The sequence below is a fragment of the Brassica napus genome, chromosome C5 (genome assembly GCF_020379485.1).
Source record: "Brassica napus cultivar Da-Ae chromosome C5, Da-Ae, whole genome shotgun sequence".
Lineage (NCBI taxonomy): Eukaryota > Viridiplantae > Streptophyta > Magnoliopsida > Brassicales > Brassicaceae > Brassica > Brassica napus.
Window position 1 is genome coordinate 55,795,588 of NC_063448.1, and position 22,061 is coordinate 55,817,648.

At 40.1% G+C, this 22,061-nt stretch overlaps 6 protein-coding genes across 7 annotated transcripts; 2 read left to right on the forward strand and 4 right to left on the reverse strand.

Moving 5' to 3' along the window:
• Positions 1-454: 454 nt before the first annotated feature.
• On the forward strand, positions 455-2,688 carry LOC125587549 (NADPH-dependent oxidoreductase 2-alkenal reductase-like). Its single transcript, XM_048758270.1, has 5 exons — positions 455-770; positions 1,120-1,300; positions 1,747-1,913; positions 2,002-2,084; positions 2,165-2,688. The coding sequence occupies exons 1-5, from the start codon at positions 543-545 to the stop codon at positions 2,541-2,543; spliced, it is 1,038 nt and encodes a 345-aa protein (XP_048614227.1). The 5' UTR covers positions 455-542; the 3' UTR covers positions 2,544-2,688.
• Positions 2,689-3,691: 1,003 nt separating this feature from the next.
• On the forward strand, positions 3,692-4,719 carry LOC111213985 (NADH dehydrogenase [ubiquinone] iron-sulfur protein 6, mitochondrial-like). Its single transcript, XM_048758271.1, has 3 exons — positions 3,692-3,933; positions 4,193-4,277; positions 4,364-4,719. Exons 1-3 carry the CDS (start codon positions 3,769-3,771, stop codon positions 4,471-4,473), a joined length of 360 nt encoding a protein of 119 aa, XP_048614228.1. The 5' UTR covers positions 3,692-3,768; the 3' UTR covers positions 4,474-4,719.
• Positions 4,720-4,807: 88 nt separating this feature from the next.
• LOC125587548 (ATPase family AAA domain-containing protein 3-A-like) lies at positions 4,808-8,096 on the reverse strand. 2 transcript variants are annotated; one of them, XM_048758268.1, is made up of 8 exons: positions 7,677-8,095; positions 7,391-7,486; positions 7,033-7,143; positions 6,636-6,945; positions 6,322-6,412; positions 5,844-6,168; positions 5,509-5,657; positions 4,808-5,432 (listed from the first exon to the last, which is right to left on the reverse strand). In XM_048758268.1, exons 1-8 carry the CDS (start codon positions 7,929-7,931, stop codon positions 4,925-4,927), a joined length of 1,845 nt encoding a protein of 614 aa, XP_048614225.1. In that variant the 5' UTR covers positions 7,932-8,095; the 3' UTR covers positions 4,808-4,924. The 2 variants fall into 2 exon arrangements, with proteins under 2 accessions (XP_048614225.1, XP_048614224.1); XM_048758267.1 differs by having other exon boundaries at positions 6,636-7,143; positions 7,677-8,096.
• A 307-nt stretch (positions 8,097-8,403) lies between these two features.
• On the reverse strand, positions 8,404-13,483 carry LOC106435941 (cellulose synthase-like protein D3). Its single transcript, XM_013876883.3, has 4 exons — positions 13,020-13,483; positions 11,880-12,797; positions 10,819-11,626; positions 8,404-10,490 (listed from the first exon to the last, which is right to left on the reverse strand). Exons 2-4 carry the CDS (start codon positions 12,755-12,757, stop codon positions 8,742-8,744), a joined length of 3,435 nt encoding a protein of 1,144 aa, XP_013732337.2. The 5' UTR covers positions 12,758-12,797; positions 13,020-13,483; the 3' UTR covers positions 8,404-8,741.
• A 681-nt stretch (positions 13,484-14,164) lies between these two features.
• On the reverse strand, positions 14,165-15,469 carry LOC125587367. The gene has a single exon (XM_048757634.1). It carries the CDS (start codon positions 15,467-15,469, stop codon positions 14,165-14,167), a length of 1,305 nt encoding a protein of 434 aa, XP_048613591.1.
• A 3,786-nt stretch (positions 15,470-19,255) lies between these two features.
• Positions 19,256-21,914, reverse strand: LOC125587550 (heat stress transcription factor A-1e-like). The gene is made up of 3 exons (XM_048758272.1): positions 21,614-21,914; positions 19,582-20,756; positions 19,256-19,488 (listed from the first exon to the last, which is right to left on the reverse strand). Exons 1-2 carry the CDS (start codon positions 21,839-21,841, stop codon positions 19,614-19,616), a joined length of 1,371 nt encoding a protein of 456 aa, XP_048614229.1. The 5' UTR covers positions 21,842-21,914; the 3' UTR covers positions 19,256-19,488; positions 19,582-19,613.
• Positions 21,915-22,061: the final 147 nt, after the last annotated feature.

Genomic DNA, 22,061 nt, shown 5'->3' on the forward strand with positions numbered 1-22,061 from the left:
TACAATTTTAATGCAAATTATACTTAGTTTCAGCTGAAAATTAATGGTAAACTGCATTAGTTTTATGAATAATTCTATTTATCTCAAATACTATTGGTTAGAAGTGTAATTAATAACAATTTACGTATATTTCAGCAAATTTTTTAATTTATGTGAAAAATTTCATTGTGACACTTACTAGGGATGAAGTATTGATTTTCAAATAAATACCTGCCGACAAAAAAAATTATGAAATGTGAAACGAAACTTAATTATCGCAAAATAACAACAAAAAAAGTAGCTCAAAACAATGTGAAAGTAGTGTGAAAATGAAAAAAAAAAAAAAACACTGTGACGTCACTGATTATCACACAGAACATAATATAACGTCATAAACTGGAAAATAAATAAGACGAGAATTCTCTTTTATCTTCAGAGATCGTGGCTATGATCACACGTTACATAAAATCCCCTATAAAAGGCAGACGCGCGTCCTCAACGTTCCTACAGACATAAACGAGAAAAATCACAATACTTACCAAAAACTAAATCAGAAGATAACAATGGCGAGCAATAACAAGCAAGTCATATTGCGAGATTACGTCGCCGGTTTCCCCAAGGAATCAGACCTCGTCTTCAACGATGCCACCGTGGATCTAAGTGTTCCGGCGGGATCTAACAAGGTTCTGGTGAAGAATCTCTTCTTGTCCTGCGATCCTTACATGCGCATTCGCATGAGCAAGCCTAATCCCTCCACTGCTGCTCTCGCTCTACCTTACAAGCCTGGCCAGGTACAAATTTATGAAAGAATCTGTGGTAGATTAATCGGATTAGTGAATACGTGTAACCAGTCATGCATCACTGTTGTTAGCAGTAATAGATTTGAATAAATATTTTAAAATTCCAAATATTATTATTTTATTAACCCCATGTTAGACCATGATTAACCCCGGTCTTAGTTAAAAGTTAAGAACCGTCTCTTTAATAAAAGATATAAGAAACGTTTTTTAACCGAAAAGCGTAGAAAAAAGTGTTAAATCATGAATTAATAACCCAAATAAGAGATCGGGTTAATGATGCTCTTAATTTTATTGTCTTACGTACCTATTGGTAAATGGTTCAACCGTGTTGTGTTTGCAGCCAATATATGGGTATGGAGTGTCAAAAGTGATAGAATCAGGGCACCCTGATTACACAAAGGGAGACTTACTTTGGGGTATTGTTGGATGGGAGGAGTACAGTGTTATTACTCTAACTCCTTACTCACATTTTAAGATCCTACACACTGATGTTCCCTTGTCCTACTACACTGGCCTTCTTGGTATGTCTTTCTGTTTTGACCATCCATGCAGTTTTTTTTTTTGATAAAAAAAAAATGGTTTCAGCTTTTTGCCGGGAACCCAAACATTGTAAATAGCTTCTCCCAGTGCAAATCGAATCTAGGTGACGGTAGTGGCGGTAGTTCCAGCCGGAACCCATTTACCATTTGGACCAACGCGTCCTGATTGCATGCAGTTTTTCACTTGGTAATTTCAGAGAAGAATGTGAGCTTGATAGTGAGAACTGAGAAAGCTTGTGATATATAATGCTTTATGTGCTTCTATCTCTATGATATTTAGCATGAATGCATGATACATTTGTCATTGTGGTCTAGTCTTGGCTTATTTTGACACTATCTCCCAATTATGTTGAATAATTCAAAGCTCTACAAGTGTCAATAGTTTAGTTTGCTAGTGGTCTTAGAAAGCATTACTCTGTTTCTGACAGGTATGGCCGGGATGACTGCCTATTCCGGGTTTTATGAAATCTGCTCTCCTAAGAAAGGAGAGACTGTCTTCGTCTCAGCTGCATCTGGTGCTGTTGGTCAGCTGGTGGGACAGCTTGCAAAGATTATGGGATGTTATGTCGTTGGAAGTGCCGGCAGTAATGAAAAGGTAACCACACTTTACTTTTTTACTCTTCCTGTTGATCCAATGCTAACACATAGAGTGACTTGTCCCCTTTTTGTTTCTTTTGTTGTAGGTTGATCTTCTCAAGAATAAGTTTGGGTTTGATGAAGCTTTCAATTACAAAGAAGAGCAAGACCTTAACGCTGCCCTGAAAAGGTCAGTAGCAAATACTTGTTTTCATATCTAATAGCTTCATGGGACATCATAGTGATTTGACAAATTTTTCTAACCTCCAGGTGTTTCCCGGAAGGCATAGACATATACTTTGAGAACGTAGGAGGCAAGATGCTAGACGCAGTGCTCCTAAACATGAAGCTAAACGGCCGTATCGCGGTGTGTGGAATGATCTCACAGTACAACCTGGAGGAGCAGGAAGGTGTACGCAACCTAGCAACTGTTATTTACAAGCGGGTTCGGCTTCAAGGTTTCGTGGTCTTTGATTACTATGACAAATACTCAAAGTTTCTGGAGTTTGTGCTTCCTTATATTAGAGAAGGGAAGATCACGTACGTTGAGGATGTAGCCGAAGGGCTGGAGAACGGGCCTTCTGCTTTGATTGGACTCTTCCATGGTAAGAACGTCGGCAAACAGCTCATAGTGGTGGCTCGTGAGTGATGACTGAGAGACGTTTTAGAGTTGGTTATCAGCTGGAGATGAGTTAATTACGTTTTGTTGTAGTTGTTTTTATAAGTTTAAGTTTGGCCTTTAAGGGCTGTACTTCACTTTCGTTCTAATAATAAAAGCCTTCTGTGTTGTAGTATTACTACTGTATTAGTATATGATTGCATTTGAATTTTTGTTATTTTGATTTGACTGGTAATTAGCCAAATAAATAACCCGATAACCCATTATAAATCCGTAAACGTTAGGGTCAAGGCCCAATAGCCTAAGAGTAAGCAGACACAGGAGCATAAACTCTAGTTTAGGCCTGGCCATTTTAGGAAGATCCGAAAACTCGAACCGGAACCGATCGGAAAATATCCGACCCCGAACCGAACCAAAAATTTACAATAGGTATACCTATTAGGTTCAAAATTCTCTATCCAAAAGAACCGGAAATGAAAAAAACCGACCCAAATAGATCTGAATCCGAAAAGAACCAACCCGAATAGACCCGACCTGATAAGAGTCAATTCATACCCGACTTAAAAATATGAATATCCAAAACTATGATTTTTTGTGTTCTATTGTATATATTTTATTTTATGATTTAGTTGAAATATCTTTTTGTTAACAATCTTTGTTATTATCTTTGTAACATTTTCAAGTAATATGAATCTTTAAATATAAAATTTAGAGTTTAAAAATGTTTTATTTTAATTATTAAATTTATTTTAATTTATTTTGTAAAATTTGAGATATATATGACATATTACGACTAAATTTGATGGGATTTTGGTATTTCGTGTTATTTTCAGAACTTAAATACTCGAACCCGATCCGAATCCGTTACGGAGCCGAAAATTACGGATATTTTACAAGTATTTTAATTATATATTTGAACCGACCTAGACCCGAAAAAAACGATTCGAATCCTAACAAAAAATTTATATACCGGGTCTAAATGTTTAGTACCCGAAAGATCTGGATCCGAAAGGAACCGAACCCGTACCCGATCGAATAACAGAACTTCCAGGCATATTCTATTTAAGGCCAATTTAACCATAAAACTTACCATTTTCCCATTATTATCAATGTTACATTATTTTATGGGCCTAGTGGAATTATAAAATAATGGGCTATCGTCTATAACTAAAGCCCAAGTTAGAAGCTGGTTTCGCCTTGCAAACAACTGTCTCTCTCTCGCTCGCTATTTTTTTCTTCAGGACATTATTTTTTGATGGGTGTTGAAGGAGCAAAAATGGCGTCGAATCTCCTGAAAGCTCTGATCCGATCGCAGATTCTCCCATCTCCGAGGAGGAACTTTAGCGTGGCGGCGGCTAGCATTCAGCTCGGCATTCCAACAGACGATTTAGTCGGAAACCACACGGCCAAATGGATGCAGGTAACTTTAGATTTTTCTTTCTCATCCTAAATGATATGTCGATGATGAGCTCCCTTATTGTTAGATCTCTATTTTACATGTTTACGATTTTCTTATCTGGTATGGTATTTTATTTGAATCAACGGTCAGATGTCGTTTTGAGTTTAGAGGACATTGGGCAGTTGAGATAAGCTTTTGTTGATATGAGTAAGAGGAATGTGTTCATGCTTCCTTGTTAGTCTTTGTCACATCCGCTGGTGGTTTTTGCATAACGTGACAGGATAGGAGCAAGAAGTCACCAATGGAACTGATCAATGAGGTTCCACCTATCAAGGTTGTTGGAAGGACTGCTGCTTGTGAAGGAGGTTTGTCCCCACTTCTCATCAGTGGGTTTAAGATACTCTTGACTTTGTGATTTTTGCCTAACTGAAGATTTATATATAACGTGCAGACACCAATCCAGCACTGGGTCATCCAATTGAGTTCATTTGCCTCGACCTACACGAGCCTGCCGTCTGCAAGTACTGTGGCCTTCGTTATGTTCAAGATCATCATCACTAAAGGCAACATTCCGCAAGTGAAAACATAACTAGTCTCTCTCCGTTTTTTTTAATTGCATTGTCTCAAGTTTGTGTATCGCTTCTATGATGATGCTCCGACATCTTCAGATATCATATATCTAATAAAGGATTCGATCAAATACAGGCAAGTGTGACTTTGTTTGATCGCACTTGTCAGGTTGTTAACATCCAATATTTTATATTTTCCATGCCACTGATCTCAAATAAGGCTTGGGGATTTGCTACATAACCATGGTGTATTGATCTTTTTGCCGTCAAGATTCTCATTTTTATTTGAACTATAGTTTTGGGCTTTTGCTTTTGCTAAAAGCAAATAATCTAAAGCTGTAAAACAGTACAAAACCTCTCAACCAAAAACGAGTAACAATTAGGATTCAAATCTTTCCCTAAACAATGTTGTGATAGTGAGACCACTTGATCAGCTTAAAATCTCACTTTGAGTCGGTTCCAGCCAGTTTTCTTCTCTGCTGATGCTCCGCAACTTTGTAATCCACAACCTCTCTGAACAGCACAGAGTCCAACACACAGTCTTCACTTCCATAAACAGCTGCTTGAACACTCGCCATCAGCTTCGCAATCTCTCTCCCTGAGAACCCTTCGGTTTTGGCAGCTGCTTCCTCTAAGAGCTCTTCAGTGACACCCTTTATCTCGATCTTCTGCTGCTCTTTCTTGAAGAGGCGGTCGAATAAACCCGGCTTTGTTGGACCAGCTTGAGCTATATACTTTTCTAGATATAGGCTTAGAAGCTTTGACCGCTCTCCTTCTCCGGGTAAAGGGAATTCGAGAACCTCATCCACACGGTCAGCCACAGCTGAGTCTAGATCACCAGGTCGATTTGTAGCAAGTGCTAAGACTATGTCTTTGGACTGATCACCCGTGCGGAAGAGAAGGGCGTTTAGTGCACTCCTTTGGGCTTCACTCATGTATGTTTTGTTCCTCCTGTTAAATTGTGATAAAACACATCAAAACCATGAACTAAGTGTTGAAATGATCAGTGTGAGTAAAAAACACTTACTCGCACAAAAATGCATCGGCTTCATCGATGAAGAGCAATAAGCCTCTCTTAGACTTCTTCCCCCAATCAAACAGTTGGTGAATCTTTGTAACAGCCTGAGATCCCAGGGGAGCAACATCTCCACCAGTCATCAGTGCATAATCCAAACCCTACACCAATTATACACGTTAAAATAACAAAAAAAAAAAAAATAGATGAAGTAACAAACCCAGGGAATAGCATGAACAACATAGAACTAAGAGCTAAGCTTCAATTTTCATATGCAATCATGGAAACTAGCAACCACCACCCTCTGCTCTACTATCCTTAAAACAGATATAAAAGAGAATACATACAGATTTACGAGCCAGTTCTCTGGCGACCATTGTTTTTCCTGTTCCCGGAGGACCATAGAAAAGCATGTTCCGGAATGGCGCTTGGTGCGATTTTGTGTTGGCGGTTGCCTTAGCTAGGTGTTCAATTCTCTTCTGTAGGGAAGGATGCAAGATAACATCACCAAACCCTTTTCCATTTTTGATAGCTGACCCCTTTCCACGCAATGTGGACAATGCACGAGAAACCGAACCAGACCAAGGGTACTTGCCCCTTGATGATTCTCGGATTAAGGATGGTTGTCCTAATATTCTGTCCACATAGCTCCAGATGACCCTTGCACCTTCTCTGCAACAAGCAATTTAGCAGTTGGCAAAGATTAAAATTCAATATTGCAGAATAACTGTCTGACAACAAACAAAGAAACAATAATCAAGTAATGTAAAACGAGAAATTTCATAGCTACTTCCTCAACCTAGGGACAAAATATCTTGTCTTTACCTAGTTGTGTAGATTCCAGCTGCGAGAGCGGTGGCTCCACCAACAGCAACAATCAGTTTGTTTTGATCCGTAAGAATTGCACGCAACCCGCCTAGGAAAAAAAAGAGAGTAAAATGTCAAACACCTGTTAATACAATTAGAACTTTATATATGTTAATGCAGTGTATATATAAGGCCACACATCTATTCTAACCACTAACTCAAGTCACACCAGCGTTATGACTTTGATTGAAAATGGGTTGCATCAAGCTACGCAGAGGAATTTAATGTCTAAGAAAACAGAGACACCATGTAAATGGAATCGAATCTCACACCTCCAATATGTTCGAATGTAGTGTTAATGGTAGCAACCCATTTCTCTCTCTCTGCATTTGCACGATCAACAAGCATTCTCCTGTTTACATCTTCAGCAAGCCTTGCTTCATGGGCTCTTCCTTCCGCTTCCGCTATGGATTTGACCTTGATCGTCTCGCGCTCAATCTCAGCCTTCTCCCTCTCGGTCTGTCGCCTTTGTGCCTGAATCTGCTCCTCGGTAGCTCGCCGAGATTGTTCCTGCCTGATTGCGGAATCTTCTTGCATTCTCACAAGTTCTTGATTTCTTGTTCTATGATACTCATTCTCAGCCTGTAAAACCACATACACAGCAAAATCTGTCAGAATGAAGAAAACAAAAGCTCTAGATGTTGTGAAACAGTGTTGAAAGTTGCATGCCTGCATCCTCTTTCTAGCCAAATCATCTTCGTAACGAGCCATCTGAGATTTAGTCTGTGCTTGGTGCTGAGCAAGCTTTTTCTGTTCATCATATATCACCTTTTGCCTCTCCTGTAAAATTAGAAAATGTCAGACACACAACACTCCTGCCAACTTTACTAAGATACTATTTCGACAGCATTGGTGAAAGCATGTTTTCACAGGATACTATTTCGACTTTACTAAGATAACATTATAATCATTAACACCTGCATTTGCTAACTCGTTCCCATTAGGTAGCCAATAGTTGTAACACCACAAATTCATATAAACATACAAAACATTGGATAATAAGCATTAAAGTCAGTAGAGCTCTCACAGTTTCAGCTTGGGCTTGCATAGCTTTATACTCTTGCCCCTTGGCTGCAAACTCAGTTTGCTTAGTCTCTTCTTTCTGCTTAATACCTTCAAAAACCTGAAACATTCAAACAATGTGAGACCAACCACAACTGATAAAGAAACAGAGATCTGACAGAGACATCTCTTCTTTATAAAAAAAATCATCAGAGCTCAAACCCCAAACTCTATCAGATTATAATCCACTGTAATGTTCCCCTAAACCTAAAGCATGATTCTAAGAGACAATCAAAAACACAAAAGAGGACCTGTTTGGCGTAAGAGGAGCTGTTAATCTCCTTCAAGGCCTTAGCTCCTCGCTCCAGCGCCTCCGGATCGAAACCACCGGAGCTCGTCCTCGGATTATCATTCCTAGCTCGCGGAGGAGCAGAAGATTCAGGATCAGAAGCAGCCTGATGCTGTGGAGGAGGAGGACCATCTGCAGCAGCGACTTTCGATTTCGAAAAGGAAGACGAAGCGGCTGCTATAGCTGAGAACAAACCAATCGCACATTTCTGAGCCATGATTCTTCCTTCCTGGGTATGGATGAGACTTAGGGTTCTTCCGGATTCGAGAATGCTATAAACGAATTATGTAGAAGAGATTGGCTTGGAGAAGAAGAAATTCGCAGCTGCTGCCATAGAGAGAAGAAGCTTCTCTAAATCTCAAAGGTTTTGGTAGGGTTTAGATTTTCGGGTTAATTTTATGGATATTTGACCCGCTAATCAGACCCGTTTAAGCCCATTAATTTTTAACCACATTTAAAAAAAAGTTATGGTGAATTTTTGTTTGTTCTTAAAATTGACCATTTAAATTGATTTTTTTGGGTAAAATTTTGGATACATGGATGCCATTATATTCCTCACGAATCAAAGAAGTTGTGAATAATTTTTTCTCTTCAATTTTTGTGAATACAAAATAAATAAAAATTCTTATTTTTTTTTATTTATTCAATTCTTCATTTTTGTGTTATCAAACAATGAATCAAGATATCTCTTAAGAAAAAAACTGAATATAATAGATTAACAGTAGACAGCATAAATAACTCCAAACACAGATCAAATATTACAAAATATAGAAAGACAAATTGTCCTTTCCAGCAAAAATCAAAGAGAGAGAACAAATGTGTCAAAAGACAATGAGAGAAGCTGTTGACTTGCTCTATGTTTGTTTGGCTCAAACTATACTGTGTGCTCTTTGCCAATCTATTGCCTCCAGCTTTTAAAACCTACTAGTCTCTTGCAAGACTCTCATCTTTGGACAGAAGAAATGTAAAGAGACTTTTGAGTTTTGATGTAGAAAGAACTGAATAGAGAAACCAAACCTATAATTACTCATGGAAAAGTGAAAGATCCTCCAATTTGAGTAGAACCAGCAGGTGGATTAACAGCCACCCAAAGAAGAGATATGGTGATAGCAATAAGTCCCGACCAAACATAAACAATGGTCGGAGTCCTTCCTCTTCTTCCCATAAGCCCTTTAGCAAACGGATAAAGATGAGCCAACACCCAGAAACTGAAAAACACTCCTCCTATCAACTTACTCCACTGCGGAATCACACTGTATATCGTCCTGCTAAACCCAACCGCGATAGCTATTAGATTCACCATCATGATCGTGATCGGTGGGAGCATAAGAGAAGTCCATTTCACTATGTAGAGATCAGCAAACTCGTCGTCCACGTCATCTCCTCCCGACTTAGACGTCAACGTGAAAGAGATTTCGATTCCAGCCACCACTTTGAGCAGCCCTTGGATGACCGCGGCTAAATGAGCGCTCGTTCCACCGATGAGCCAGAACTGCTCGTTCCTCCACCACTCCTCGAGCGAGATCCCTGACCATTTGATCTCGAGGAGAGCGAGCAAGCAGAGAGTAATCGAGATTATCAGAAGGTAGATGAGGAACGTGACGTTGAGCGTTTGGACTATGAACTGCCCTGAGAAGAGCGAGAGCGCGGGGAGGAAGCAGTAGACGATGAGGAAGATCGAAGTAAAAGGATAGATTCCAACGTTAAGGTAAGCGATTCTCTGGAGGATCTTCATCCTCGGGGAAGCCAAGAAGGCGTTGTTCCTCGAGAAAAAGATCTCCACCGAGCCAGTAGCCCAGCGGAGAACCTGGTGGAGCCTATCCGTCAAGTTGATAGGAGCCGTGCCGCGGAAAGCATCACGCTTCGTCACGCAGTAAACTGACTTCCAGCCACGGTTATGCATTCTATAACCAGTGACAACGTCCTCAGTGACGGATCCGTAAATCCAACCGATCCTAGTTCCCCACTCGGTTTTATCTTCGTACCAACAAGAAATGACTGCAATAGCTTCTGCGACCGTCGACGCATCGAGGAGCTCACGAGGGATGGTGAGAGCTCCAGGAGGTCTACCGTTCTGCACTGCTGGATGATCAGCGAGAGGACGGCCTTGGAACTCAGCTACAGGGATCGAATCTATAAGGAACGTCGAGTTTCCAAACTTCTTGGGGACCAAAGAAAGATTCATCTCTTCATCATCATCCGAGTCGCCACCCATTCTCAAAGACCTGTTCTCTTCAGGGACACGGCTCTTCTTCTTCTTGCGAGGGAAGCAGCAGCTACAGCATCCAGGATGGTGTTCTTTAGACCGAGGGGGATCGAATCCGTACAAGGCGATTCTTCTGAAGAGACAACCCGTTCCGACGTAGACAGGACCCATCAAACCATCGAGAGCTCTCATGTTGACGTCGAAGAAGACAGTGTTGTGATTCGCGTAACGATCAGACGGATCGATGCCTTCAAACCGCTGCGGGAACTGAACGTAGCAAAGCCGGTCGCCGCCTCGGTCCATCATGAAACACATTCCTTCTCTCAAGGCCTGGGAGTTGTATATGTAATGATCACAGTCGAGGTTCAATATGAAGGGGCCGTTGGACATGATTGCTGATGCTCGGACGAGAGCGTTCATTGCTCCTGCTTTCTTGTTGTGGTCATAACCTGGTCGTTTCTCACGCGAGACGTAGACTAGAAGAGGAAGGCGAATGTCCACATCTGTAAGATCTAGGAACCCTTCTGATAATCCATGTAATGGCTCATCACTAGGAGGCTTCAACATCACCTGTATTTATAAAAAAAAATTGAAAAAATTGATTTAAGAACCCTTGTATATATATTACATTTATATAAGGTATTTTATTTGTGGATTTTAATTATAAAATATTTTGATGAATTATCAAAATTAGATATGAAAAACAAAAGATATTAAACAAATTTGTAACTTTGTAGTAACATTGTTACTTAATTTAATAGATTCAAACTATTTAAATCGATTTAAAATGATTTAGAATTTGAGTTGTATAAATCAGATTTTATGATAATCGTTTGGTTAGGATCGAACTGCCGCCTAGAACCATGGTTACAAATGAACTACATGATCCAAAATGTACCTGAATGATACCAGCATGGTCACTACGGGAATGATCAGGAGCAGAGTTTAACCAAGTTCCAGGCCAGTGAGTACCATCAGCCATCCATGTAGCTTTAGGAATCTTGACTGGCTCTACAATCTCATCCTCTTTGTTCTGTCTCTGCTGTTTCATGGCCTTAATCTCTTCCCTGGCGTGATAAGCATCAGAGCGTCGCCTGATAGAGTCAGGCAAGCCGTTGATCCGAACCTTATACTCATCATACTCGCGCTTCACCTTCCTCCTATCCTTAACGAAGTCAGCCTTCACCTTGTTCTTGTAAGGATCTCTCTTCAGACTAAAATACGAATCCGGATTCCTCGGCTCGATATCGTGTTTACGACAGAAAGGAACCCATATGTTTGCGAAACTCGCTGCTTCAGCCATGGCTTCGAACGTCAGAAGTGCTCCTCCATCGTCTGAGACATAGCAGGCAAGCTTTTCCACAGGGTAGTCAGCTGCGAGGATTGATAAAATGGTGTTGGAAGTGACAAGAGGTGGCTCTTTGTCCGGATCTGCTGTTGACACAAACATATCTAGTCCAGGGAGATCAGACTTCCCGGTCGGGTTGCTCGGTGTAGGTGTTTCGAATTTCTCTTTAAGAACATTGAGATCTGTAGCTCGGTTGATGGGACAGAGCTTTGGAAGCTGATCAAGAAGCCAAGAAAAGGCGAACCAAAGCTCACAAACCACAGACATTCCCCATAGCCATACTGCATCTGGGTTTTGGTGCTTAATCCTCCACATCAAGAACAGTGCAAGAACAACTATTCTTATAAATATCAAAAGCCTACACAAGAAAAATTAAATGTATCGGTGAAAGTTTGAAATGTTCGAGAAATAACTAAGCGGTAGCAAGGCGTCTTATATGGAATTATTGATTAAGCCGATTTTTTGAATGCCTAAACCATTCTACAAAAAATGAATTGTTTAGGTCCTATTTGCCGACTAGGTGAATGCCTTGGTGCCGGCTAGACCGATTTTTAGATAATTTTGAACTAAATTATGATATTTTGGATTCATAACAAACAAACAGTATTCACCTGTAAGGACTAATAACAGCTGCAGGAATCTGGAGCTTCCGAGTAAGCGGTCTCCACGGTCTGCTCATCAGATCCTGTGGCCCCATACCGTGACCATCCTTCTCACTACCTAAGTTCCCATCTTTTGTCCAGAAAGCATTACCGTAACCATAAGTCCCACTAGTCTCAAACAACCACCTGTTATGATCAAAATCCCCAGTTTGACTCCTCATCAAACCGGACTTAGTCGACTTCATCAACGACAGTCTCCTCTCCATCTTCGACCCACCAGATGGCGGCGGAAGCATAGGCCTCTGCTGCTTCTGCTGCCCATCCTCGGCCAAATCCGTAAGATCAGTGTTCCTGTACGGCTCCTTACACCCTGGACACATCCCGCCGCCCGCTTTCACAGCGTCCACAAAGCAGTCTCTACAGATTTTGAAATCACACTCGCAAGGGAGAAGATCTTGACCTCTCCCATCGCTCATCACCTTCACATCACAACCGGGGATAGCGCAGGAGGAGCCTTTAGCGCCCGCCATCTGCGGATGGCTGGTCTCTGACTCGATCACTTTATCCATGAGATGAGCACGAGTGACGCTGTTGAAACCTCCAGTGAAGAGGGAGCTGGACACGTACTGCTCCTCGACCTTCTGAGAGATGGAGGGGTCCATGGGCTGGTTGTCCGGAGTCGGGGGGATGTGGACCGTGTAGTTTGTGAAATCAACGCTTCCGAGCTCGCTGTCGAGGTCATCTCTCGAGTAGTTGACGTAGCGTCCAGAGGATGTTCTTCGAGCGAATGTCACGCCAGGTTGCTGGTGGTTCCTCACGGCTTCGGCAGCGTCAGAGTTTGTTGATAGATTGGATCTAGTGTTAGTGAAGTGATTATTAGACGCCATTGTCTGATAAATCCACCTGGCTTTTGTAGCCGGCAGATCCCTGAGAGAGATTAAAAAAAAAAAAGCAAAAAGGTATATAAATAGAGGTCAAAATCTTCAAGTCATAATCAAGAAAGAAAACAGATCTAAGAGTTGAACAAGAACAAGATCTTATCATAATAATATTATCCAATAAAGACATCAAAAAAAGACAATGATCATCTGTTTCATAACCCCACCAATAAAAGAGAAGCAAGTAAATCTCTAACTCACTAAATGTTACCTGAGAGTTTGTGGCAGAGGAAGGTTTGAGGTTCAGATCTTCCGGGGATTAAAGAAGAAGCAAAACGGTTTCTCAAATTAACAAATATTTGCTGACGAGATCAAATGTGGTGGTCGTGTTGCCCAAACTTTGTTATGAACATTTGAGAGAGAAGGAGGAGGAGGAGAATAAGAAGAGACGAGGAAGGAAGAAGGGGTACTTAGTCGTGACCAAATACATCTGCACTACTACTGATACACGTTACGCTGGCAACCATTGCCTCGATTTTTTTATTCACAGATCGATATTATATAAATAATGGATTGAACATCCAAAGATCTGTGCTCTTTGATTTTTAACTGTGATACAGTAAGGTTTCGAGGCTGTAACAGCGACGACGACTGTCTAAACGCCGGTGAGAGAAGAAATCGGCGGAGGTCAATTTTTTTCTTTTTCACCTTTTGGTATTCTTTTTGACTTGAGGTTTTCGGACAAGGTAACAGAGAGTTAAGATTATCCATTATTTATTTATTTGTTACAAAAAAAAATTCCATTATTTATTAATTTATTTTTTGTTATAAGTAACGCGTTCGATCGAAATGTAAATATTATTTTTGGATATTTCCGCGTAAATAAATATTATAATTTTGGTCGCAAAGCAACACTAGTCATTAGGTATATTTTAGGTTGGATTCAACGTGTGTGTTTGCACACACAACCCGTCAAAAACGTCAATCACGCATTTGGTGCAGGGATCAAAGTCATAATTCTTCATTTTAAAAGCATAGATCAAAATAATATAATAAATTTTAAAAGATAAAATGTACAAACTACTAAACTGTAAAATCACATAAATATCAATTTATCCTTTCTTTTTTTTTTTTTTCACTGAATATTTACCATTTCATATATCATAAGAGTGATTCTACAACCGAAAGAACAACATAACATACCAACAAAGGACCAGATCTAGATCAATCATAAGAGTGCCCAAAAAGAAACTCCACTAGACATAAACCGAGCAAAAAAACCCAGATAACCAAGAGGGAAAGCTAGTGGCCACGTACGATTGAAATAGATCCCACAACACAACACTCTGCGCTATACAATAAGCCCCCCAAAATCATCATTCTATCAACCTTCTCCAATTTCCAATCAGGAATGTACTAGAGATAAGATAGAATTTTTCTAGAAATCCACCTGAAAGAAGGCCAAGCTGGTGGTCTAGTTACTGCTCCAACCAACTCCTTGGATTCTGCTGCAAAGACAATTTTTGAAAAATGGAGGCTACTCATGCTTTCTATTGCCCACAACCAAACTCTTTCCTGAGCCTCCATCACAGATAGAACATTAGTAAAGGAGTTACGGCTATGCATAAGAACAACCCCTTTATCATCTCTAAGCAACCACGCTGCTCCACAGATATGATTCTTTTTGTCCCATTCAACTCCTATATCACATTTCTTCCAATCTATCGGAGGAGGAATCCATTCCGATCGATTTATTGTGGTATCATCAACTAAATTCTTGACAGAAAGGTCTCCTCTCTGCTGAACTTGAGACCATTCATTCATATCATTAAAAGCTTTATTCACCACTGATATAGCATCAAACTCCAAACCCTCAAAAATAAAAGCATTCCTATTTTTCCATATTCTCCAAAGCAACCAAGGGAAAACTTTTCTTACCAAAATGGGAATATTGAGGTTTGCCTGCAGTTCCAGAAGATAGTTAAAATTCTGATAGATCGAAGAAGAGCTAAAGCCCGATCTTGGAACTGGAATTTCAGCCACTGCCCAAATAAGCCTAGCCAGAGGACAGGTGAAGAACAGATGGACCTCTGATTCACCAACATGACCACAAAATTGGCATCTATCATCAACCAATATGCCTCTAGACATTAAACCATTAGCCACCGGGAGAGCCGCAGACAAAATTTTCCATAAGAAAATTCTAAGCTTTGGAGGAATACAAAGATCCCAAATGATTTTTTTTAACGGATTAAGAGAAGGAAGTAATGCAGCCTGACTTCTAACCTCAGATTTTGCTAGATTCGCTGCCAACCAATAACCCGATTTAGTAGTATAAGCACCACTCACATTGAACTTCCAAACTTTGAAATCTTTTGAATCTTGAGTAATCTTCATTTTCAAAATGAGCTCCACATCTTGAGGGTAAAATAGTTGATTCAGCAACAATAAATTCCACGCACCTGAATGTTGCTCAATCAAAGCTGAAACCTTCAAGTCCAGGTCTACAAATATGTTTTTCATAAGAGGACTTTTCATTCTGATACCATCATCCAACCAAGGAGACACCCACACTAAAGTATCTTCACCATTACCTATCATCCATTTAAGCCCCTTATCCAAGAGTTCTTTGCCAAATAAGAGACTTCTCCAGCCAAAGGAAGGTATAGTACCAAGAGTAGCACTATTAAAATCCCTTTCCTCAAAGTATCTGCTTCTCATGAATCTTGCATATAGGCTATCAGGCTCATTAAGAAGGCGTCAGGCTTGTTTTGCGAGTAAGGCTTGATTAAACAAATGCAAGTCTTTAAACCCCATACCTCCAAGATTTTTGGGAAGGCAAAGTTTTTCCCAACTTATCCAATGAATCTTCTTTTTATCTTCTACTGAACTCCACCAGAAAGAAGCCATAGCACTGGACAGGTTCTCACAAGTAGATTTGGGAAGTTTAAAACAGCTCATCGCAAAAACTGGAGCAGCCATTGCAACAGACTTAATCATTACTTCTTTTCCTCCCTGAGATAGAGTTCTTGCATACCATCCGGAAAATTTAATCTTGGTCTTATCTTTGATGAAGTTTAACAAGTCTATCTTGGATCCACTGAAACACTCAGGTAATCCCAAATAGGAGCTAGCACCTCCCTCTTTAAAGATCCCCAAGCTGTCCCAGATTCTGCCTTTAACTTCCTCTGCAACATTCTTACCAAAGGTGATCGAAGACTTTTCCAGGTTGATTACTTGTCCTGTCAACCTGCCGTACTGGTTCAAAATTAATTGCAACTGCTCGCCTTGAACATCTGTAGCTTTAAACATGAACAGGCTATCATCTGCGAACAACAGGTGATGAATAGCAGGGCCATTGACCGAAAAGCGAATACCTTCAATAAGATTTCTTTCCTCAGCTTTATTCATCAAATGAGTGAGACCTTCAGCACACAACACAAACAGAAAGGGCGAAAGAGGGTCGCCCTGCCTTAGACCTCTCTCCGGAGTGACCACACCAAACGGCTGACCATTGATAAGAACCGAGTATGTGACGGAAGAAATACAAAACATAACCCATCCTATCCATTTGGAGTCAAAACCCAAAGCCTTCAATAAAGCTTCAACATAACCCCACTCAACCCTGTCATATGCCTTAGACATATCAGTTTTAACAACCAAGAAATCTTTGGACACAGAAGGGTGCGTTCTGAGAGCATGAACCGCCTCATGAGCGATCAAAATATTATCTGAAATGAGTCTATTCTCTACAAACGCAGACTGATTGGGGGCCACTAAAACAGTTAGAAAGGGCTGAAGTCTCAATACCAGAATCTTGGAAACCACTTTGTACAGCACCAAACATAAACTAATGGGCCGAAGATCAGTCATAAAAGGAGAATTCAACTTCTTAGGCAGCAAACAAATCTGGGTGAAGTTCCACTGCTTCGGAAATGACCCCTTAATGAAAAAACTCTGTACTTCCAGAACAACTCTTGGACCCACAATATCCCAATACCGCTGGAAGAACAACCCCGTCATCCCATCATTACCTGGAGCACTAGAAGCTTTGATTGAGAAAACAGCCCTGCGTACTTCCTCTTTAGAAACAGCTCGTGTTAGATCTTCATTCATTCTTGATGTAACTCTTGGGGTGAACCCCGAAAACAGAGAGTCTAGGTCTTGCGGGTACGAAGATCTAAATAAATCTGAGAAATATTTGATAGCTACCTCAGCTTTTGACGCTTCTGATCTAACCAAGTTGCCAGAAGAGTCTTGAAGTTTCTCAAGGAAGTTTCTATTCCTTTCAGTCTTAACAGAGGCATGAAAAAATTTGGTATTCCTGTCCCCAAGCTCATTCCATTGATCTCTACTTTTTTTGTTTCCAAAAGCTTGCTTCATCATGGTACGCATTTATAAGCTGAAACTTAATGGTCTTTAACAAAACCGGATCAGGATTGAGACTAGACATCGCTGCATCAAATTGATACTGAATACGGGATATTCTAAGCTTTGAATTTGCCTCCGAAGATCTTTTCCATTTACTCAATTCTTTTCTGCAATCTCTGATCCTATCTGCCACAGAAGCTCCAAGACCATTTTTACTAATAGTCCATGCTTGCAAAATAGCATTCCTAACTTCAGGTTTATTCAGCATTCGACTATCAAATCGAAACAAGCCTCTGTACTTCTCACGAGAATCCATAAGAGTAAGCAACACCGGCCTGTGATCAGATCCTCTCATCTCCAAGAAGAGTTGAGAACCCGCAGGAAACAACACCGACCATGCTTTGTTAACAAAAGCTCTGTCCAATCTACTTTGAATCCATAGATTACTTCTTCTTCATGCCCAAGTGAAACCATTACCTGAGCCAAACAGTTCCGACACTCCACAAGCCTCCAACATTTCAACAAAGGGTTTAAAAGAATTATCGCTTCTCCTCGGGCCTCCAATTTTTTCTTCATTACTCAAAATCTCATTAAAATCTCCAATCATTGCCCAAGGTTGCTTCCTCTGAACTCCTATACGCGATAACCTCTCCCAAACCACATGCCTTCTACTATACATTGGATCACCATATACACACGAGAGGAAAAATCCAAAATTTCCATATTGAACATGGAAGTCCATCAAGTTTTTATCCACATAGTTAAACACCAACTCAGAACTTCTCTTCCAAAAGACTGCCAGCCCGCCTCTATATCCCACAGGATCAACTGTAAAAACAAAGTCATATCCTAACCACACCTGGATATCTACAAGAACGTTCCTACTATGCATCGTCTCCATAAGAAAAAGAATCTCAGGGAAATACTTCTGGCGTATCTCCATGAGTCTAGGAACTGTCAAGTCTTCAAAATCTCCCAAACCTTGACAGTTCCAACTGAGGATGCTCTTCAGGAAGAAGACGGTCCCTCAGAAGGGACCGTCTCAAAAGTCTTCTGTCTTGCCACCTTTCCTCCATTTGTAGTAACCTCAAATTCTTTTCTTTTCCCTGAATCCTCAACTGCTCTTAGATTTCTTTTCGTAACATAAGGTCTTCTCCTCGGCTTCCCACTTTTCTTAACAGTTCCGGAAGGACCACCCTCAAAGAGACCAGTCACATTAGCCGTTGAACTATTACCGGAAAAAGAGAATCCAGAAGAGGAAGAAGTGGAAGCCGCTCCATAATTGATTAAGCGAGGATTAGTTAAAGAACTACCACCTCCAGCAGCAGCAATTGCAGCTCCCATGAGTTTCTCACCACCATGAATTGAATGAGATAGACTAGAGTTGACATCAATTTATCCTTTCTAATCTGATAATATAACTGAAGATATAGGGATTGACCGGTATTTACAAGACAGTTTTTGGGTTGTAACATTTTTTTTATGTTTTCAGATATAGGAATATGCGTGCAAAGTGCAAACTCTCTTGCCAAATATCTTCAAATAGATATAGACAAGAAAATGATATTCCCTCCGTTTCAATATAGATGATGTTTTAGAAAAACTATTTCGTTTCAATTTACATGAAGTTTTGAGATTTTAAGGTTAATTTTGACTTTATTAGAAACTGTTCAACCAATTATATTTTATTGTATTTTTTATAATTGGTTAACTGATTTTAAAATTATATCTTTAGAATAATTTTTTAGAAAAATATAATTTTCTTAATCTTTGTGCACTACTACAGAACATCAGGTATTATGAAACAGAGGAAATATATTTTTTTCCATGTAAATCAGATGTAACGTTTCTTCTAAACAACTTAATATCGACTATCACTTGATCTCGTAAACTAGGTTGTTGACAAAAAAAAAAAAATTGAAGATCTATGGATTTGTGATCAGCCCAGTTAATACTGTATCAATTTACTTACTTAACTTTGATATAAATAATTTGTAGATTTTTTAGCAAAAAAAATAATCTGTAGATAGTGACAACTCAGGTTGTAATGTCTAAAATAGAAGTGCCAAGTTTGGCGCTAATTTAACAAAAAAACACACAAACAATGATCCGTAAAAGGAGCATGTGTCCATTAAGAAAAACACGAGAACACAATAATTTTCTTTCAGTGTAAATCAATAACAAGTAGAGATTTCTTTCCAAGTTCAATGTAGAAATCTTAAGGCTATTATTATTATCTCTCTTATTTTATCACACATTGACAAGAATGAGAGTAACACAAGTTTGATACATACATACATAACACCTCCTTTAGCCATTATCCTTTTGTTGCTGCGAGACTCCACAAAACCTTAACCCATCTTCTACATCTGCAAGAACAAATCGTTTTTCTTTTTGCACAAATATTCTGGAAAAGTGTGATAAATATTATAAACTCGTCAATAAAAAAAAAGATGCATTACCTCTTGAGTGATTAAGGAACTTGTGGCTATTTTCACTTCCTGAGCGCATCTGATGTGAGAAATCCCATCTGTTCAGTAAGATGGTTCATTTGTTGGTTGCTGCTCAACACATTCCTCAGGTTGGATTGTAACTCTAGCTGCTCCATTATCAACCCGTTGTCCACTGACCCTGAGACCAGCTCCTCTGTGTCGCCAATCACTGGCCTCTCACCAAAGAACTGTTCCCACAGTGGATCTTGAACTCCAGGAAGCAACTCATTTACTGCATTGGCTTCTAGTCCCATTGAGCCAGCCAGAACAGCCATTATCGGATCCAAACACTCTTCATTATCCGTCTCGCATCCAACTACATCAGAATTTGAGCTCCCATAAGCTGCTCCTTGGTTCGGAGCTAGGAGATCAACTTGAGCATACGGCAAACTGCCCTCCAGGATCTGGTTTGCTTCACAAGGGACATGATAGTTAATTGCGGGATTGGATGAAACATCAGCCAATGTAACACCAGATGCTCCATTTGTGGAGCTGCCATTGTCTGAAATGTTTGGAACATCTCCCAAAAGAAAGCTACCGTGATTGTTGGAGAGGGGCTCCTGGCGGCTATGTGGGTTACTCATATTGTGTATCTGTTCGAGCATAGTGTCTGCTGCCTCGTTCATCGACGACTGGTATCTAACAATCTGGCAGCTAAGACCATTCGCCCCGTAACCGCCGGCGTACTTCTGCTCCTCAACAGGTAGCCTCCTCTTTTTGTTACCTTCGGAAACGTGTTGGTTGTTCCCCTCGTTATTCTGCTGTGAGAACTGGTTTAAGAAGCCTGGACTCTGAACAGCCTTTGCTAAGAAAGACATCATCTGCTGCTGCCTCTGCTCCATCACATGAACCTTCTGCCCCACGTTTTGGAGATGATGCTCGGTGACTTGCTGCTGCTGCCTTAACCCCACAAGCTCTTGGGTGAGGACGTTCTTGTCCCGCTGGAGTCTTTCGACTTCTTCTTCGACTCCAAACTTGCCCACATCGACGCAGGCGCCAACGGATGAGTGCTGGGCTTGAGGCTGCTGTGGAGGCTGCACCTGAGAAGGTTTTCGCCGGACGATGCTCTTTAGCAATTGTTTTTGGCCTCTTATGAATCCCTCGTTTGCAAATTCCCAGCGATCTGGATCAACTTTTCTGAAACCCTGAAAAAATGATGCATGAAGAATGGAACCATCATCAACCACAAGAAGTAAATTGAATTCCATTGAAATAGAGGAAGCCACCATAGAACCAACTGTGTTAACCATAAAGACCAATAACAAGTATTCCAATAAAGTCTATCCACTGTGTCTAACTAAGCACCAAACTACTATGGCTCAATGAAACTAAATAGTTCTTAGTGTATCGGCATGTACCTGGACGGACAATTACAAAGGAAGGAAAGCTAACGTGAGACAAGTGATAGAAATTTTTGGTTTTGTGCTTAGAGCAGAAATGGGAACTTCTGAGGCAACCAAATCTTGAGACACATATGAGAGCACATAGTCCAAATAACCCTGCAAAGTTCGTGGAACCCATCTGGTAAGTAAGAAAAGTAAAGAAGAAAAAGAGAAGAAAGCTATGTAAAGAGTATTCACTTCATGGTTTTGTTTGACCTAAATAAAACTCATTTGTTGAAAAATGGGATGACAACATTTCATTACAGCCTCAGAGACACAGATGCAGAACAAAATGAAGTAACATGTCTGATATAACCTGTAAAACAAGGACAAACCATGTATGCAATTGCAAAGTATGGATCCACTGTTTAACAAATAAGCAACTAATGAAACTAAATGAAACATCACAAAATCAACATCAATCCATGAAACTCTAATTGTTTTTTATTTCTCAACTCAAGAAAAATGATGAATGAAGCACATAGTAACTCACTCGTTCATATCAAAACAAGTGACAATACAGAAAAAAAGATTTCTCCAAATCGATTTATGAAAACAATAATAAAACTGATCAACGAGATAATTAAATTAAGATAAGAGGATCGATGGATGATGCTCACATAAGTATTGAGCTGCCTGACAAAGCTGGAGAAATTGTTATGCTTGAAGTACTTCGGCAGAAACAGTATAGAGAACTCAGGCACGTACCAGACAACAAAGCTCTTGTTCCCGCTGCTCCAAGACACCACCTCGTCGGTCAATGGATCGTCAACCATATCGTATGTCTTGCTCAGAAAGGGAGGAATTGAGCTCACCACCGTGGTAGAAGATTCGCAGTTCGATCTCATAACTCTTTTAAGTTTCTAATCTTATCGATGAAGAGAAAGCAGTTCTTCTTCTTCTTCTAACACTTTTATCTTTTAACTCTCTGCTTCTTGTATTTATAGTGAAAGTATCTTAGTCCAAAAAAAAGCAGTTGAGTTAAATCGTGTCTCACTCTCTACCGTCGATCTGATCTCCTCCTCTTTACCGTCCGATTTTTATTTTTTAATTAGTTTTAATTACTTT

Bases quoted from the DNA above. Each gene is read 5' to 3' on its own strand.
- LOC125587549 (XM_048758270.1), top strand. From the start codon at position 543: ATGGCGAGCAATAACAAGCAAGTCATATTGCGAGATTACGTCGCCGGT. The intron at 771-1,119 runs GTACAAATTTAT...TTGTGTTTGCAG, and splicing joins TACCTTACAAGCCTGGCCAG to CCAATATATGGGTATGGAGT. The intron at 2,085-2,164 runs GTCAGTAGCAAA...TCTAACCTCCAG, and splicing joins CTTAACGCTGCCCTGAAAAG to GTGTTTCCCGGAAGGCATAG.
- LOC111213985 (XM_048758271.1), top strand. From the start codon at position 3,769: ATGGGTGTTGAAGGAGCAAAAATGGCGTCGAATCTCCTGAAAGCTCTG. The intron at 3,934-4,192 runs GTAACTTTAGAT...ATAACGTGACAG, and splicing joins ACACGGCCAAATGGATGCAG to GATAGGAGCAAGAAGTCACC. The intron at 4,278-4,363 runs GTTTGTCCCCAC...TATAACGTGCAG, and splicing joins GACTGCTGCTTGTGAAGGAG to ACACCAATCCAGCACTGGGT.
- LOC125587548 (XM_048758267.1), bottom strand. From the start codon at position 7,931: ATGGCTCAGAAATGTGCGATTGGTTTGTTCTCAGCTATAGCAGCCGCT. The intron at 6,169-6,321 runs GTAAAGACAAGA...TGCTTGTTGCAG, and splicing joins GCTGGAATCTACACAACTAG to AGAAGGTGCAAGGGTCATCT. The intron at 5,658-5,843 runs GTATGTATTCTC...TAATTGGTGTAG, and splicing joins GAGAACTGGCTCGTAAATCT to GGTTTGGATTATGCACTGAT.
- LOC106435941 (XM_013876883.3), bottom strand. From the start codon at position 12,757: ATGGCGTCTAATAATCACTTCACTAACACTAGATCCAATCTATCAACA. The intron at 11,627-11,879 runs GTGAATACTGTT...TTTCTTGTGTAG, and splicing joins GCTGTTATTAGTCCTTACAG to GCTTTTGATATTTATAAGAA. The intron at 10,491-10,818 runs GTACATTTTGGA...TTATAAATACAG, and splicing joins ACCATGCTGGTATCATTCAG to GTGATGTTGAAGCCTCCTAG.
- LOC125587367 (XM_048757634.1), bottom strand. From the start codon at position 15,469: ATGAGAAGCAGATACTTTGAGGAAAGGGATTTTAATAGTGCTACTCTT.
- LOC125587550 (XM_048758272.1), bottom strand. From the start codon at position 21,841: ATGAGATCGAACTGCGAATCTTCTACCACGGTGGTGAGCTCAATTCCT. The intron at 20,757-21,613 runs GTGAGCATCATC...TCATTTTTTCAG, and splicing joins TCAGGCAGCTCAATACTTAT to GGTTTCAGAAAAGTTGATCC.